The sequence below is a fragment of the Bos grunniens genome, chromosome 13, assembly GCF_055505025.1.
Source record: "Bos grunniens cultivar Pamir isolate PY7600 chromosome 13, Bosgru_T2T1.0, whole genome shotgun sequence".
NCBI classification, from domain to species: domain Eukaryota; kingdom Metazoa; phylum Chordata; class Mammalia; order Artiodactyla; family Bovidae; genus Bos; species Bos grunniens.
The window spans coordinates 80,453,906-80,468,246 of NC_141177.1; the positions used below are offsets into that span (position 1 = coordinate 80,453,906).

At 45.7% G+C, this 14,341-nt stretch overlaps 1 protein-coding gene across 13 annotated transcripts in view; it reads right to left on the minus strand.

Moving 5' to 3' along the window:
- Nucleotides 1-762: 762 nt before the first annotated feature.
- The window catches only part of SLX4IP (SLX4 interacting protein), a 220,663-nt gene continuing 207,084 nt past the window's right edge, over nt 763-14,341 (minus strand). For 9 of the 13 annotated variants that reach the window (XM_086335065.1, XM_086335067.1, XM_086335077.1 and 6 more), the window contains 2 exons: nt 7,267-7,370; nt 2,378-6,183 (listed from right to left, as the gene is read on the minus strand). In XM_086335065.1, coding sequence (XP_086191191.1) covers nt 5,877-6,183; nt 7,267-7,370 — 411 coding nt within the window. In that variant the 3' untranslated portion in view covers nt 2,378-5,876. Of the gene's footprint in view, nt 6,184-7,266; nt 7,371-14,341 lie in introns of all 13 variants that reach the window. The other 4 variants (XM_086335066.1, XM_086335069.1, XM_086335075.1 and 1 more) reach the window with 2 other exon arrangements.

Genomic DNA, 14,341 nt, shown 5'->3' on the forward strand with positions numbered 1-14,341 from the left:
TATTATTGGACAGATGAAGAAACCGAGGCCTGGGAGGTTATGTGACTTGTCTCCAAACCACAGGAACAAATTGGTGGCAAAGTACCAGGGTTGGCAGCAGCAGCAGACAGGGAAGAGTGGCTTTCCTGGGCTGGCACTTGGGGCCTGTGACTGAAACACCAAGAAATGGCTTGGGTGCAGTGGCTCTCAGCGTTTCATGCTGAGTCAGGTAGTATTATCCCAATCTGATTTGAAATGCTTCTAAAAAATTATGCATAGGATCCAAAGGGAAATATATTTGCAAGCAACCAGAGAGGCCTCGAAACCTGTCATAAGAGGCAGTGCAGAGGAGGCGGCGGCCCAGGACTTCACTCAGTGCTGCACTTCGGAAATGGAAAGGAATCCCCTTGGGAAATGTCAAGATTCTCTGGAAAGAAGTCAAGGTCACATACTTTAACCCCTCACTAGAGGAGTCTATCTCAGCTCACAAATGGGAGAAGTGGGAATATAGCTACATTGTAAAGACCACCCCTAGTCTTACATTTAATCACAACATCTGCACAGGGTGTTCCAGGCCTAAATTTTTAGGGCCAATGGTTCAAATGAGGAGCTCCTTTGATTATTTTAACAGTCTTCAAACCATCAGAACTGCTCCAAGGAGGAAAAAGTCTCCAACCAATAAAAGATGATTTTAAATTGTGTGTTCAGAAAAGGGCATTTTGAATGCATATTCCTTAGGATTAATTAGTTTACTTGCTTTAAAGAAAAGTGATACACACTAAAACAATTTTATTTTTTATTCATGAAATAGGTTCATTTACTACTACACACTAATTTCATCCCCTAGGAATGCACAACCATTGAAACTATTTTAGTGTGTGTTAATCGCTCAGTTGTGTCCAACTCTTGCAACCCCATGGAAGGTAGCCCACCAGACTCCTCTGCCCATGGGATTCTCCAGGCAAGAATACCAGCGTGAGTAGCCATTCCTTTCTCCAGGGGCTCTTCCAGGCCCAGGGATTGAACCCAGGTCTCCTGCTTTGCAGGCAGACTCTTTACCACCTGAGCCACCAGGGAAACTATTTTAGTAGCTGAAACCAAACAAGAGAGTAAGGTCAGTGGGAGAAGACACCTCGCCTGGTGATGAAGGCAGCGACTGGCTTTCTGCCTTGACTGAAGAACATCTACTCTGGGGCTCTGTCAAATCCACATCTTTAGGGGACTTCCCTGCTGGTCCAGCGGTTCAGACTCTGCCTCCTGATGGAGCACACGTGGGTTCGACCCCTGGTTGGGGAACTACGATCCCACATGCTGTAGGGCAACTAAGCCTGAGTGCCACATTTAGGGAAGGCCGTGTGGCACAACCAGAAAAGCTTGTACCCCGCAATGAAGAGCCCGCATGCTGCCATGAAGTGAAGGCCCAGAGCAGCCACAATTAAAAAAAAAACCAACAAAAAGCCACACCCTTAGTTGCCTGGTCAGGTGCTCTGGGATCAAATGTATGGTTTTCCTCATTTTACTGATTTGTTTAATTAACAAGATTTTTAATAAGTAACTGTAATGGCAATCATGCTGCATAACACAACTTACATGATTAAATCCAACCCTGAACCTGAGTAGTTCTTGACAGTTAAAGGCAGTAACTTCATCCACTCAAGTCCCTTCAGTTCAGCTACACATTGACATGTATTTGTTCCGTGTCTTGTTAAGTAAACACAGAAACCAATTGAGAGGGAGTTCTGCAGATTTCTGAGGATCTAATTATACCATAAATTGTAATACCCGTGATCTATATGGTTAGACCTCTGCCCTGAGTGATTATCCGAATTAACTTCACTTTACAATGCTTAATTTATTTGGTACCGAAGAAGACTTTAAACTGTTTAACAGAAATCAGCTTAACTTTGTTTTCCTACTTGTTCCAACACGTTTCAATTGATTTGTATTTCAATAACAAGGTTTGAACTCTCCTGTCCTGACAAACCATGCATGGAGATTTCCTCATGAAAGAAAAGAAGAAATGAAAAGGATTTCTATATGCAAGCCATAGCACAGCATGCTGGAGAGTGGTGCTGGCTCTCAGGAAAGCCAAGGGAGGACCAGTCTCCAGAACTGTGTGTTAGACTGCAGTGGGGCCTGCCCAGAATGAATTCAAGGCCACGGGATGGCAGCACCGTGACCCCAGCACTCTCCTGTGATGGTTCCCTTCCCTCCTGTGCGCTGCCCTCTCCCAGCTCGGCCTGAAGTCAAAGGCCACCAACATGCACAATTCAGGTTAAAGTCCAAATAAGACACTGAAAGCAAACAAACTGTGATCCCATTGATGTTTTCAAGATATATCTTGAGAAACATTTTTTAGAGAGAAGCTATGTTCTCCATAAATAAAACTACAGAGGGCTTTTGGGACTCGTGCTTTTTATTAAATGAAATACATTTTCCTACTTTCTTCATTTAAAATGAGTGAACAAAAGCTACAACATTTATTCCTCTCTGCCCAAATGTTTGCTCCTTTGCATTTCACAATTTACATGCACGGCTGGATGACAGGTAACCTCCAGAGGCAAAGAAAAGAAAAATGTGGAAGAAAAGTCACACTGACTGTTCTCAGACATTTATGGATATTAAAAAAAAAAAAAAAACAATCTATTAAAAAGTCATTTGGAAGCACATGGAGGTGAATTAGAAGCCATGACATTGAGAAAGTTAGGGAGTTCAAAGTTATAACATTAATCAATAGTATCCATATTTCTTCCAAGCATCAGAGTTACAGGAACTTGAATATACATTTAATTTGGGTTATTAAGTGAGTGGCTGAAGAACTTATTCTTTTTAACCAAGAATACTGACAGAGTCTCAGATTTGTAGATGAATTACTAAGATTATCAAGAATATCAAAACACACCCACTTCCAGCAGTAGAGAACCAATTCTTCATTTCCCACCTAATAAGCAACAAAAAACCTGGCATCCATTTTCCCCTCTGAACTTCCAAATATCCAAAGAATCAAACAACCACTCAAGAAACAAGAGAACCAGGGGTGTTTCAGACATGTGGAAGGAAAATGCTTAAAGGCGAAATTCCTCAAACACATGCCCCTGTGCAGAAGCAGAAAGTTGGTCCCTTTGCTAATACTGTTAAAACCCATGTACATGAAGGCTGTGAGAAAGACCCTACTGATCTACAGCTGTGCAATGACACAGCTGTTAAACAACTTTTCTGTTTTTAAATTTCGGCTGCACTGGCTTTTCACTGCATTGCACAGGCTTTTCTCTAGCTGCGGCACATGGCCTTCTCTAGTTGCCCCTCATCATGTGGGATCTTAGTTCCCCGACCAGGGACTGAACCATGTGCTCTGCATTGGGAGATGGGAAGTCTGAAACTCAGTCATCATTATATCCACAAATACACCAAACTCTAAAGCCAAGAATTTTCTTGAAAGATAATCATTAAACATACAAGTACTGGCTTTAACCACCAGGCCCAGATTAACTAATGAAATAAAAACCTGATAAAAACTTTCTCTGGTGCCTCTAGTTCAAACAGCTCCCCCTGGTTCTGGGGCAGGCAGCAGCTGTTGGGATGGCTCTTTCTTATTCCAGACTCTTCCAGGGAGCTCACTGTTTCTTGGCCTATCACCTGGGTTGTTATTTTGTGCCCTCTCTGCTTAAACTATTGCAACAACTGTTTCTGTTTAAGACTCAACAACACTTCAGTGACAAGCACACCCAGAAAACGGGTGACTCTGAGAGGGGGCTCAGGACAGACCATGTTCTATCACCTCCTCAGGAGGGTTCTGCCCTGGGCAGTCTGCACTTCCTGGAGGAGTGGACTCCACTCCACTGTGGTTGGTATTCTGCTGGGCTACCTCTTCTACTGTGGAGCCCAGTGAACGGAGGCACCTGGGGGAAGATTAAGAGCTAGGAGGGAAGAGGAAGAGACGTCAGTAGGCAGGGCTACGTTTCTGGTGGGGATGGTGAGGCTGGGGTTCCCAGGAAGGGAAGAAGTCTCCAGAAGAGTCTGGAGCATCAACGAAGAAGGCCTGCATCCACAGCCAGGCATGGCAAGGAAGACTTAGCTTCACGACCCAAAATAGTGCCATGAAATTCGGCTGCCTCTTCATGAGTCCTGCCCTACAATCTAAGGAAAGGCGAGTGGGGGATGGACAGAATGAGCTGGGAGAAACCACTAATCTTAAGAATGAACTTACACTGTGTCCATTTCCATATTCTTTCATTTTGTTGGGCTTTTTCTGTTCTTTTTTTTTGCTAACTCCTACACTTTGGGGAATATCTTGATTTTCCGTGTTACTAGGGAGGAGGTATTACTTCAAAGGACCACCCAATGTTGAGCAGGAAAAAAAGACACATTTGATGGGTGGCCTTTGAATATAGTTTCCTTCCTTATTTCAGAATAAAACTTGGTTAAGAAAATCAACTGTAGTTGTCCATCCAAAATAAGTCATTGCTATGATTCACTACATGACATTTCAGCAAGCCCATTGGAGACAACAGTGGGTGATCCTGCAAATGGAAGTCTCCTGGTGTGAAATCTAAGCTGCCCTTAGATTTCCAAGGCAGCCTTCCAAGTGGGGAACTGCAAACTCTGCCCACTGAATTCCTCTTGGGCTTGGATCTGTTCTGAACTTCACCAGAGTCTTAAAGGTGGGGGCAGGGGCAAGGGGAAGGGACATGCCTGAACTACAAGAAAGAACAAGCCTCTCTGACGTCTCCCCCTAATGTCAGGCCAAACTATATGTAAATGTCCTGCAACTCTTAGCGCAGTCACAGCTCCCGGGGTGCTGTGGCCACCATGCTTAAGGACCTGGGAACAGTGCTTCACACCCTGAGCCAGGTGCTTCGTAAGTCTTAGGGGTCGTGACGGCTGCATGTCCACACATGGGCCCTGCTGATGCGCTGGGGGCCAGGACAGTCAGGCTGCAGGAAACCAATCCCAAGGGGTCTGCAATTAGCCCGGGGGTTGCCAAACTTGAGCAGGTTTCAGAATCACCCAGTTTCTCATTCTGTAGGTCTGGGTGGGGCCCAGGCTCTGCCTTTCTCACATACTTTCAGATATGACGCTGGGGCCGCAAGCAGATGGGGTGACCCGTAAGCCTGTTCACCACTGCTGCCCGACTCAGGCTGCAGGGCAGGAGGACTGGCCGGCAAAGACAGCATCACGGTCACTGTGCTTCATGCAAGGATGTGACGAGGCACACCACTGGTTTCTTCATGTGCTTCCTCTATGGATGCTGTCACTGCCGACAAAGCCAATGGCTCTTTAGCACTAAAGTAAGTTTCTGATATTAAAGTGTGAACCAGAAAGGAGCGGTGTTGTCAGAACAAGCTCCTGGAGGCTGCTGATTTGAAAGTGAAGCCCAATGCAGGTACATATCTTCTACTGAAAATGATCATTTGAATTCCTGTAAGTCATGGCTTCTAGGCACACTGCTCATTTGTCCCAGGTCTGGTCACGACATCCTCCACGACGGGGTTGCAATCTTCTTCTGTGAGCAAGTAGCTGCTTCCACCCTTTTCTTTTCTTGGTTGGGCTGCCCTGAGTCAGAGCTAAGCTTTCAGTGTTTGTGGCTGAGTTGTGCCTGCCCTGGCTTATTTTTCGTAAGATGTCTGGAGGAGAGAGTTTTCCAAAACATGCAACTCTTCATTAGATGCAGTTTCTGCCAAATCTTGTTTCAAAAGTAACCCCGGATCTGACAGCTCTCAAGTTGGCAGGACCCTGGCAACTTTGCTTTTCCCACTATTATTTCCCTCGGGGCTAATCGATCACTTCTAAGAGAAACTCTCTTGTGGTGGTCGGCATCTCCCGCAGGGTTGCGCTTCCTGCATTTCTGCGGTGTTCTGGCCCCTCGAGGACTCTGCTTTGGACCGGGGAATGCTGACTCACAGCCACAGACAAGGCTCCTGCTTAGAAGCCCGGTCTGCAACCGCACCCTGGGATGAGGTTTCTGCTGCTCCTGGCCAGGCCTGATGACCTTTCTCCAGCTTCAGAGCAGGAAGCCCCTGGTGGGTCTCAGATGCCTTCCTGTCATCCTCCGCCTGTCCCATGGCCGGGGGGCTGGATGAGGCTGGCAGCCCCCGCCTCCTCCATGCTCCCTCTGCAGCCACCGAGTGACTGGATGCTCCCACACTGGTCCTGTTGCTCCGAGATCCACTCATGGTGCTGCTTTTAGTCTCAGTTCTGTTCACACTAAAACAAACAAAGAATTTTTTGATTTGTAAACCTGTGATGGCCAGGTTTCCCTTGGAATCCCCATGTCATATTTCTTACACTTGAAGCAGGAGGCATGTGTTAACCTCACTTCTCCTCACCCCCTGGCCAATCTCACAAAAAATCCCAAGTGTCTATTGATATGCAGACTGGATCAAGCAAGAGCTTTCACAGTTTCCAACACACTGGGACACACTTTACTTATTGATCACTGGTTAACAATGGCATTATAATGGAGTTCATATTTTAACTAAGGCAGGGAGGCATTCATTTCAGATGTTAAATATCAACATTACCTATATTTGATATATTGATTTTTTCCCCAGAAGCAAATACACAGAGCAGAGTCTGTGTGTGTGTGTGTACACACAAGCACGTTCTTCTACGCACACACAAACTTTTCTATAACACACAGAAACTTTCTAAACTTTCCCTTGTCTACAACATATATACAACAGACAATGCAGATTGTACTGTGTGACATTCACTTGGAGGGGCAGGATAGAAGCTGGCCAGGGAGATTTTACAGACCAGAGATTTTGGCATATATTTGTAGACTTGTGAATGGAAAGACGTTTCTTGAACCACCAAACTCAAAATACTGAGGCTGAAATATTTCTTTAGGTTAAGCTTTCATCTGGAAACCAATACATGTATTCATATTCTTACTACAGCTATCATTCTCCCAAAGATTATCATAATGACATGAGGGTCAGAAGAGGCCCCTGAGGAAAGCAGTGTATGTTTCCCGATTTGTCTGGGGTTGCTTGGAAAGTTGTATGAAACACCATCAACAGGTGCTTTTCATCTTCAAAGTGTTTGTCACTAATTACTCCTTGCAACATACCTGTGAAGCCAGGCCTTGTTTCCCACTGTCCAGAAAGCAAGAGAAAAAGTCTGGAAGGTAGAAAAAGTCCCAGCTCTGTGACTTTGGACAGGATCAGTGCCAGAGGGGCTTCTGTGATTAGGGTCCCTGCACTCTTGCTGAAGTCTAGCCCTCGTGTTGTGTCCCCATCTATACAGACAGTTTGGAGAGAACAAGATGAAACCCACAGGACCTACATTTCTCGCAGAATGTTTCTCCTGGGCTCTGCCCCGGAAGGAAGTAGTTGTTCCACACACCCAGTACGATCCCCTGATGCTCTGTGAAGAGCTCTTCCTGGCTGCTGCAAAAGACAACAAAAGTCAACCAGTAATCTGTTAACTGCACAGGAGGAAAACATTTCCATTCCAAATGCCCCAGTGAACAGATTTAGTTTGGTGAGGACAGGTTGAAACTACATAGTGTTAGGTTATTTTAATTTTTTTCAGTCTAGAATGTCCTATGACAAACCTAGACAGTGTATTAAAAAAAGACATCACTTTGCCAAAAAAGGTCCGTATAGTCAAAGCTATGGTTATTCTAGTAGTCATGTATGGATCTGAGAGTTGGATTATAAAGAAGGCTGAGCATTGAAGAAGTGATGCTTTCAAACTGTGAAGCTGGAGAAGACTCTTATGAGTCTCTTGGACTACAAGGAGATCAAACTAGTCAGTCTGAAAGGAAATCAATACTGAATATTCATTAGAAGGATGGATTCTGAAGCTGAAGCTCCAATGCTTTGGCCACCTGACGTGAAGAGCCAACTCATTAGAAAAGACCCTGATGCTGGGAAAGATGGAAGGCAGAAGGAGAAGGGAACGACAGAGGATAAGGTGTTTAGATAGCATCACCGACGCAATGGGCATGAGTTTGAGCAAGAGATGGTGAAGGACAGGGATACCTGTCATGCTGCAGTGCATGGGGTCACAGAGGCGGACCCAACTGTCGACTGAACACCACCACTTCTCTTGGATTCCCAGTACACGTTTCATTCGTGAATGTGTGCCACAAACATGCAAGATGGTGACTCCAAGCCATCCGGGAACTCTCGGCCAGAACCAAGAGCTCTGAGGCCCCGGATGTGACGATGCCCGAGCCAGGTGACCACGTGGCTGTGGGCCTGGCCTTCCAGAGAGAACTGGGGGCACAGTGTCTGTACCCTGATGAACTTCAGAATTCTTACATCTTCTCTATCTATAAAAATAGAGTATGGCCTTTGCAAAACATGTCAGGAGTTCAGCCTTTCAATACTGGTACTTTGAAAACCAGAGTTTGAGATTCCTAGTTACTAAAACACTCCTGAGTTATTTCCCCCTTAAACTAACAGCACTAACATGGTTTTAGATAATTCTTAGGTTATCTATCTATCCTTAAACACGGAAGCTTCATAAAGAAGTAGCTATAAAAAGTACAAATCTCCCAACCATCATCAATATTGACCAATTTCTTTCTTTTGGAAAGTTGTTTCCTTTTGGTTAGCACCTAGATAATTCAGACAAGGTGTTAAATTCTTTCAATTTCTAGTATGTTTCTCAGTACCCTTCTCCATGAAATTTCATAGTAAAATGTTGCTGCCACAAGGAATGGTATTGGTAAGGTACCAGCAGACCTACACTGGAAGTAAGACTGACACGCCAGAGAGCCTAGTAGGCTGCAGCCATTGGAATAATGCCTGCATGTCCCACAGAGCGATGCTATGAACTTCGTCCAATCACTGCCCTGCACCACTGAGCACCAACCTTTTGCTCTCATGAACTCTCCTGAGGTTTAGACCTGGACCAATGTCACTCACGGTCTAGTTATAACCCAAGTCAGTTTTAAGAGTTAGTGAACAGAATAGAATTGGTTTTATTGGATTATACTGCATTTTGGGGCTTCCCTTATGGCTCAGCTGGTAAAGAATCCAACTGCAATGTGGGACACTTGGGTTTGATCCCTGGGTTAGAAAGATCCCTTGGAGAAGGGAAAGGCTACCCACTCCAGTATTCTGGCCTGGAGAATTCCACAGACTGTATAGTCCATGGGGTCACAAAGAGTCAGACTTACAACTCAGAGACTTTCACTTTCACTGCATTTTAATGCTAGTCCCTTTTCTTTCCCTTAAGACTTCCTGTTGTTCAGTCGCTAAGTCCTGTTCCATTCTTTGCAACCCCAAGGACTGCAGTATGCCAGGCTTCCTTGTCCTTCACTATCTCCTGGAGTTTGCTCAAACTCACATCCATTGAGTCAGTGATGCCATACAACCTTCTCATCCTCTGTTGTCCCCTTCTCCTCCTGCCTTCAATCTTTCCCAGGATCAGGATCTTCTCAATGAGTTCTTCGTATCAGGTGACCACAGCACTGGAGCTTCAGCTTCAGCATCAGTCCTTCCAATGAATATTCAGGATTGATTTCCTTTAGGACTGACTGGTTGATATCCTTGCTGTCCAAGGGGCTCTCAAGAGTCTTCTCCAGCACAATTCAAAGGCATCAATTCTTTGGCACTCAGCCTTCTTTATGGTCCAACCCTCACATTCGTACAAGAATATCAAAAAAATCATAGTTTTGACTGTACAGACCTTAATGGGCAGAGTGATGTCTCTGCTTTTTAATACACTGTCTAGGTTTGTTGACCCAAAAGTGTTAGTTTAAAAGTTAAATGACAGAGAGAGAGAGAGGAAGAGAGGGAGAGAGAGAGATTGAGATTTATGTGTGAAACGCTTCTAAACATGCCCTGTAAGTACAGTAGATTTTCCCCTTACAACCACACCCTGTAAAGTGCTGTATTTTCAGAGCTGCACAATTAACATAAGGAGCATGAGTCAGGCTTTGAACAACTCTGTGGGAACCAGAAAGCCTTTTGCTATTAGGAATGATGTAAATTCCCCAAGGCTGGAAGAAGTCCACAATGGAGGGAGACAGGGTCATAAATAACAACAATGGATACTGCACAGACCACAAAACATAAGGCCGTGATACAGACACTCTTCGCATCTCACACTGGATTTAACCGCTGCCTCTATTTATTTATTTTTTAAGCTTAAAGAGCACTCTGCATTTCCTATGGGAACTTCAAAAACACCTCTAAAAAACAGGACAACGGACTCTCATCCCAAATTCTTCTGACAACAATGGAGGAAAATGTCCTCGGAAGAGAAAAACAACAACAACAGCAAGAGTGACAGAAGGAAATGTCCAGCTCAAAAAGTGCAAAGCCTGTGACTTCATATTTTCAAAAAAAGAAAGAAAGAAAAATAAATAAATAAAAAGAAGAAAGAAAAAGGCAAGGCAGGGTCTCCTGCTTACAAATTAAAACCACATTTGGCAATTTGGCAATTTGTCGAAGGAGGCATATTTACATTTGTATGAAGACTGGGTGGGCAGGGGAAAAAAGAGGTTAGACTCCTTCAGCCCTTGAACTGTCAGAGCTCATTAGAAATCTCTCATTCTCACATCTCCAGGGTTATTCACACCCCTTTGTCACCACACTGCAGCCTCCGGTGCCCTGAACACGTACTCTAGAGGAAGCAGCTCTCACCTGGGAACAGGATATCCCATGGGACTCATCCTGATTACTAATGGTGTCTCACATCTGGCATCAAAATGCAACTGTAGCTTATCCAGAGGCAAGACTCTTAAGGCTGTGAAGGTGGCAAGTGCCTCCGGGGCTTACCCAGGTGACCCTGCTTCTTTCCAGATTCTATGTGACTAACGACCCTGACACTATCTGCAAAGAAGACAGACAAACACAACATACTCCAAAAGGCTACTGGTAGGCTGTCCCTGGTGGCTCAGACTCTATCTGCAATACAGGAGACCTGGGTTCAGTCCCTGGGTTGGGAAAATCACCTGGAGGAAGGCATGACAACCCACTCCAGTGTTCTTGCTTGGAGAATCCCCTGGACAGAGGAACCTGGAGGGTTTCAGTCCATGGGGTCAAAAAGAGTCAGACACGACTGAGTGACCAAGCACAGCACAGCACAGGCTATCCAAAGCCCAGAGAGAGCACCCCATGGGGACTCAGGATTTAAGAAACAGGTAAACCAAGAGGATTGCTTTGGGCCATCATCAATCACCGTGATCCCTCACCACTTGGATGCTAGCTTGGAGTCCAGCTAAGGAATACAATGCTGCAACTATGGCCAGCCCCCCCTCTCAATTATTTATCTTTGGTAGTACGTTGAGGATTGTGGTTTTAAAAATTTCCACCCGTGAAAGTGAAAGTGTAAGCCACTCAGTCATGTCTGATTCTTTGTGACCCATGAAATGTAGCCCACCAGGCTCATCTGTCCATGGAATTTGGGTTGGCTTGTAAAGCTGTCCGCATACAGTTTCAGGAAAAAAAAACAAACAGCAGTAGGGCAAGGCTACTGGACCCAGAAGTCTAATTAGGGAGACACCCTCCTCAGCAGCTTGAGCAGCTCATGTGGGTGCCCAGAACAAGTGGTCAGGCCTGCCTCCATCCCTGGGGATGCTCTGGAGACCAGAGAGTGTATGCATATGAAGTTGAGGACAGCCAAAGCCACGTGCTCCACCACGGGTTCAATGCGAAGGCTGAGCAGGTGAATCTGAGTATGGTGGGGTAGGCATTACCTCCAGTGCTGTCCAGTCCAACCTGGGAGACATATTTTAAATTCTTAAATACAAAAGATGACAAAGAAAGTAGCCACCAGAATGAGGCTGTGTTGCAATGTACTGGGTTGGCCCAAAAGTTCATTCAGGTTTTCCCTGAATGAACTTTTGGGCCAACCCAATAGTTAGAAACACTGGTGGATGTTCAAATTACAGAGCAAGTTTAAATTGTGGACAAATCAAGGATTTACTTACTTGAGTACAACTACTTTTGAATAGGATACTGTTGGATTAATGAGGGATGGGGAGTGAAGCTGGACTAAAAAGACATTAAAAATACTCACTCTTAATTTACATCCTCCTCCAGGAGGGCACACAGCACAACTGGGCCTCCCAAAGGCTCTCAGAGGCTTAAAAAAAAAAAAAAAGATTCCTGAGACCCATCCCTGGAAGATCTGGGGTGGGGCTACGAGAGCTATATTTAGGTTCCCAGGTGACTCAAGGACTGCTGATAACACATGGAAATACGATCCTCAGAGCAGAGTGACAGGTACACAGTGTAGAGTTGCTCACTGCGGCAGCATCTGGTAGAGGGTGGCCCAGGTGTATCAGGCCTCAAAATAACCTGAGGAGTTTGTTCAAAAACATGCAGGAGTCTACCCCAGAATCCACTGCATTTTGGGTCTCCAAAGTGGGGTGGGGTGAGGGCATGTGAATTTTAGGTAAGTTTCCCAGTGATCCTGATGCCCGGCAGAGTTACTAAACTCTTGTCCTACAAGGGTGTGAAACTGAAAACTGAGCAGAGTCATCCAGTCGGCACCACTGGACTCAGGGCCAGTCACTGCAGGAGGTCCTTGAGGACCTAGACCTGGAAAGTACATGGACCCACAGAACATGCTCTTCCTCTCATGGGGTCCCCATTCCAGTGGGGAGGACAGCAAGCAGACAGACAGTGTCAGGCGCTGACGGTGTCACGAGGAGAAACATACCTCGAAGGGGTCACTGGGTGGTCAGGGAAGACTGTGGTAGGTACGAAGGACAGCTTTTCCCAGAGATCTGTGTGGAGGGTGGGCCACTTATGAAGAAGAGGGGCAGGGATCAGGGAACAGGGGTGAGGTGCACACATATTGTGTGTAGGTGTGTATGTGTTGATGATGACGGTAAGGCCACTAGAAGATCCCAAGAAAAGTGACTTGGTATTTTGAAAGGATCACCTTGGGTATAATGGAGGGACAAGGGTGGAGGCAGGGAGGCCAGTCATGAGGCTACTGTAATGGTCCATCTGAGGATGACAGGTCTTGGAGGAGGCAGGTGGTGAGAAGTAGTTTGATCGGAAATCAAGGAGACCCAACAGAATGAGCTGATGGACTATATACAAAAAGTGAGAAGAAGGAAAAAAGTTGAGGATAACTCCATGATCTGTGGATGAAGGAAGTTACCCTTTAACCATACAAGAAGTACTGGTTTAAACAGCTGGATGAGGGAAGTTACCCTTTACTAATATAGGAAGTACTGGGGGTGGGGCAGGCTTGGGGAAATGAAACCAAGAAGCCCGTTTTAGGTATGTAGGCTTTAAGAGCTGTCCTGGATGTCTAAATGGAGATGCTGAGCAGGTGGTTAAGCTACAGTTTCCAGAGAGTTCTGTCTGCAGACACCAAGCTGGGAAGTCCACAGAGGTGGTAGGCACTTAAAGGCTTTGTGTGGATGAGCTGCAGGGGGAGTGCCCTTGGGTGAGAAAACAGAGGTTGAGAAGACATGGAGGATTCAGAAAGGAGACTAGGAAGGAATTTTCAGTAAGGAGAGGGAAGAGGCAAGGTAACCTGGTGTCCCTGGAGGCAACAGGAGAAAGGGCTTCATCAACAGTGAAAACCACGTCTAAGCCTGCTGAACATTTAGGACTGAAAAGTCATTAGTAGAGGGTGATTTGACAAAAGTTATTTTTGGTGAAGTGCTGGGACCTAAGTGTACCTGGAAGGGGTTCAAGAGTGAAGCGGAGGCACAGTGGAGACAAGGACTCTCAAGTAGAAATACAACCTGAGCTGCGCAGGTAACTAAATCTCCCAGAGACCCATGAAAAACAGGAAATCGATGACACCAGTTTTCAATAACACACTGTTGTTGTCACTGAGTCATGTTTGACTCTTTTGTCATCCTGCGGACTGTAGCCTGCCAGGCTCCTCTGGTACATGGGATTCTCCAGGCAAGAATACTGCAGTTGATTGCCATTTCCTTCTCCAAGGGATCTTCCCAACCCAGGGATTGAACCCATGTCTCCAGCATTGGCAGGTGGGTTCTGTACCCTTGAGCCACCAAGGAATCCATATGTTATCTTCATAACAAGTGATCAATATACGATTACTGACAGAGTTTACCTTTGTGGACTGCTTTTGAAATCTGGGGTGTATTAGACACTTCCAGTACTTTCTCACTCTCTTAACAGCCAGATGTGGCTGGTGGCCACAGCACTGGCCAGCACAGGTGTGGATGACACCTTTGAGGAGTTCTGCAGTATAGGGGAAGCAGAGACACAGGGTGGTAGCTGTGGGCCAGGTGGGTAATGGAGTTAGGGATGACTCTGGAGCAGGCATATCTGGCCAGAAGTGACCACCCACTACGTGCGAACCTGAAACTGAGTGCCAGGCACTGCTTCTGTGTATTCACCAATGCCACCTTCAAAAGCGTTTGGGGAGACGAGGAGTTTTGTCACTATCACGTCCCACTGGC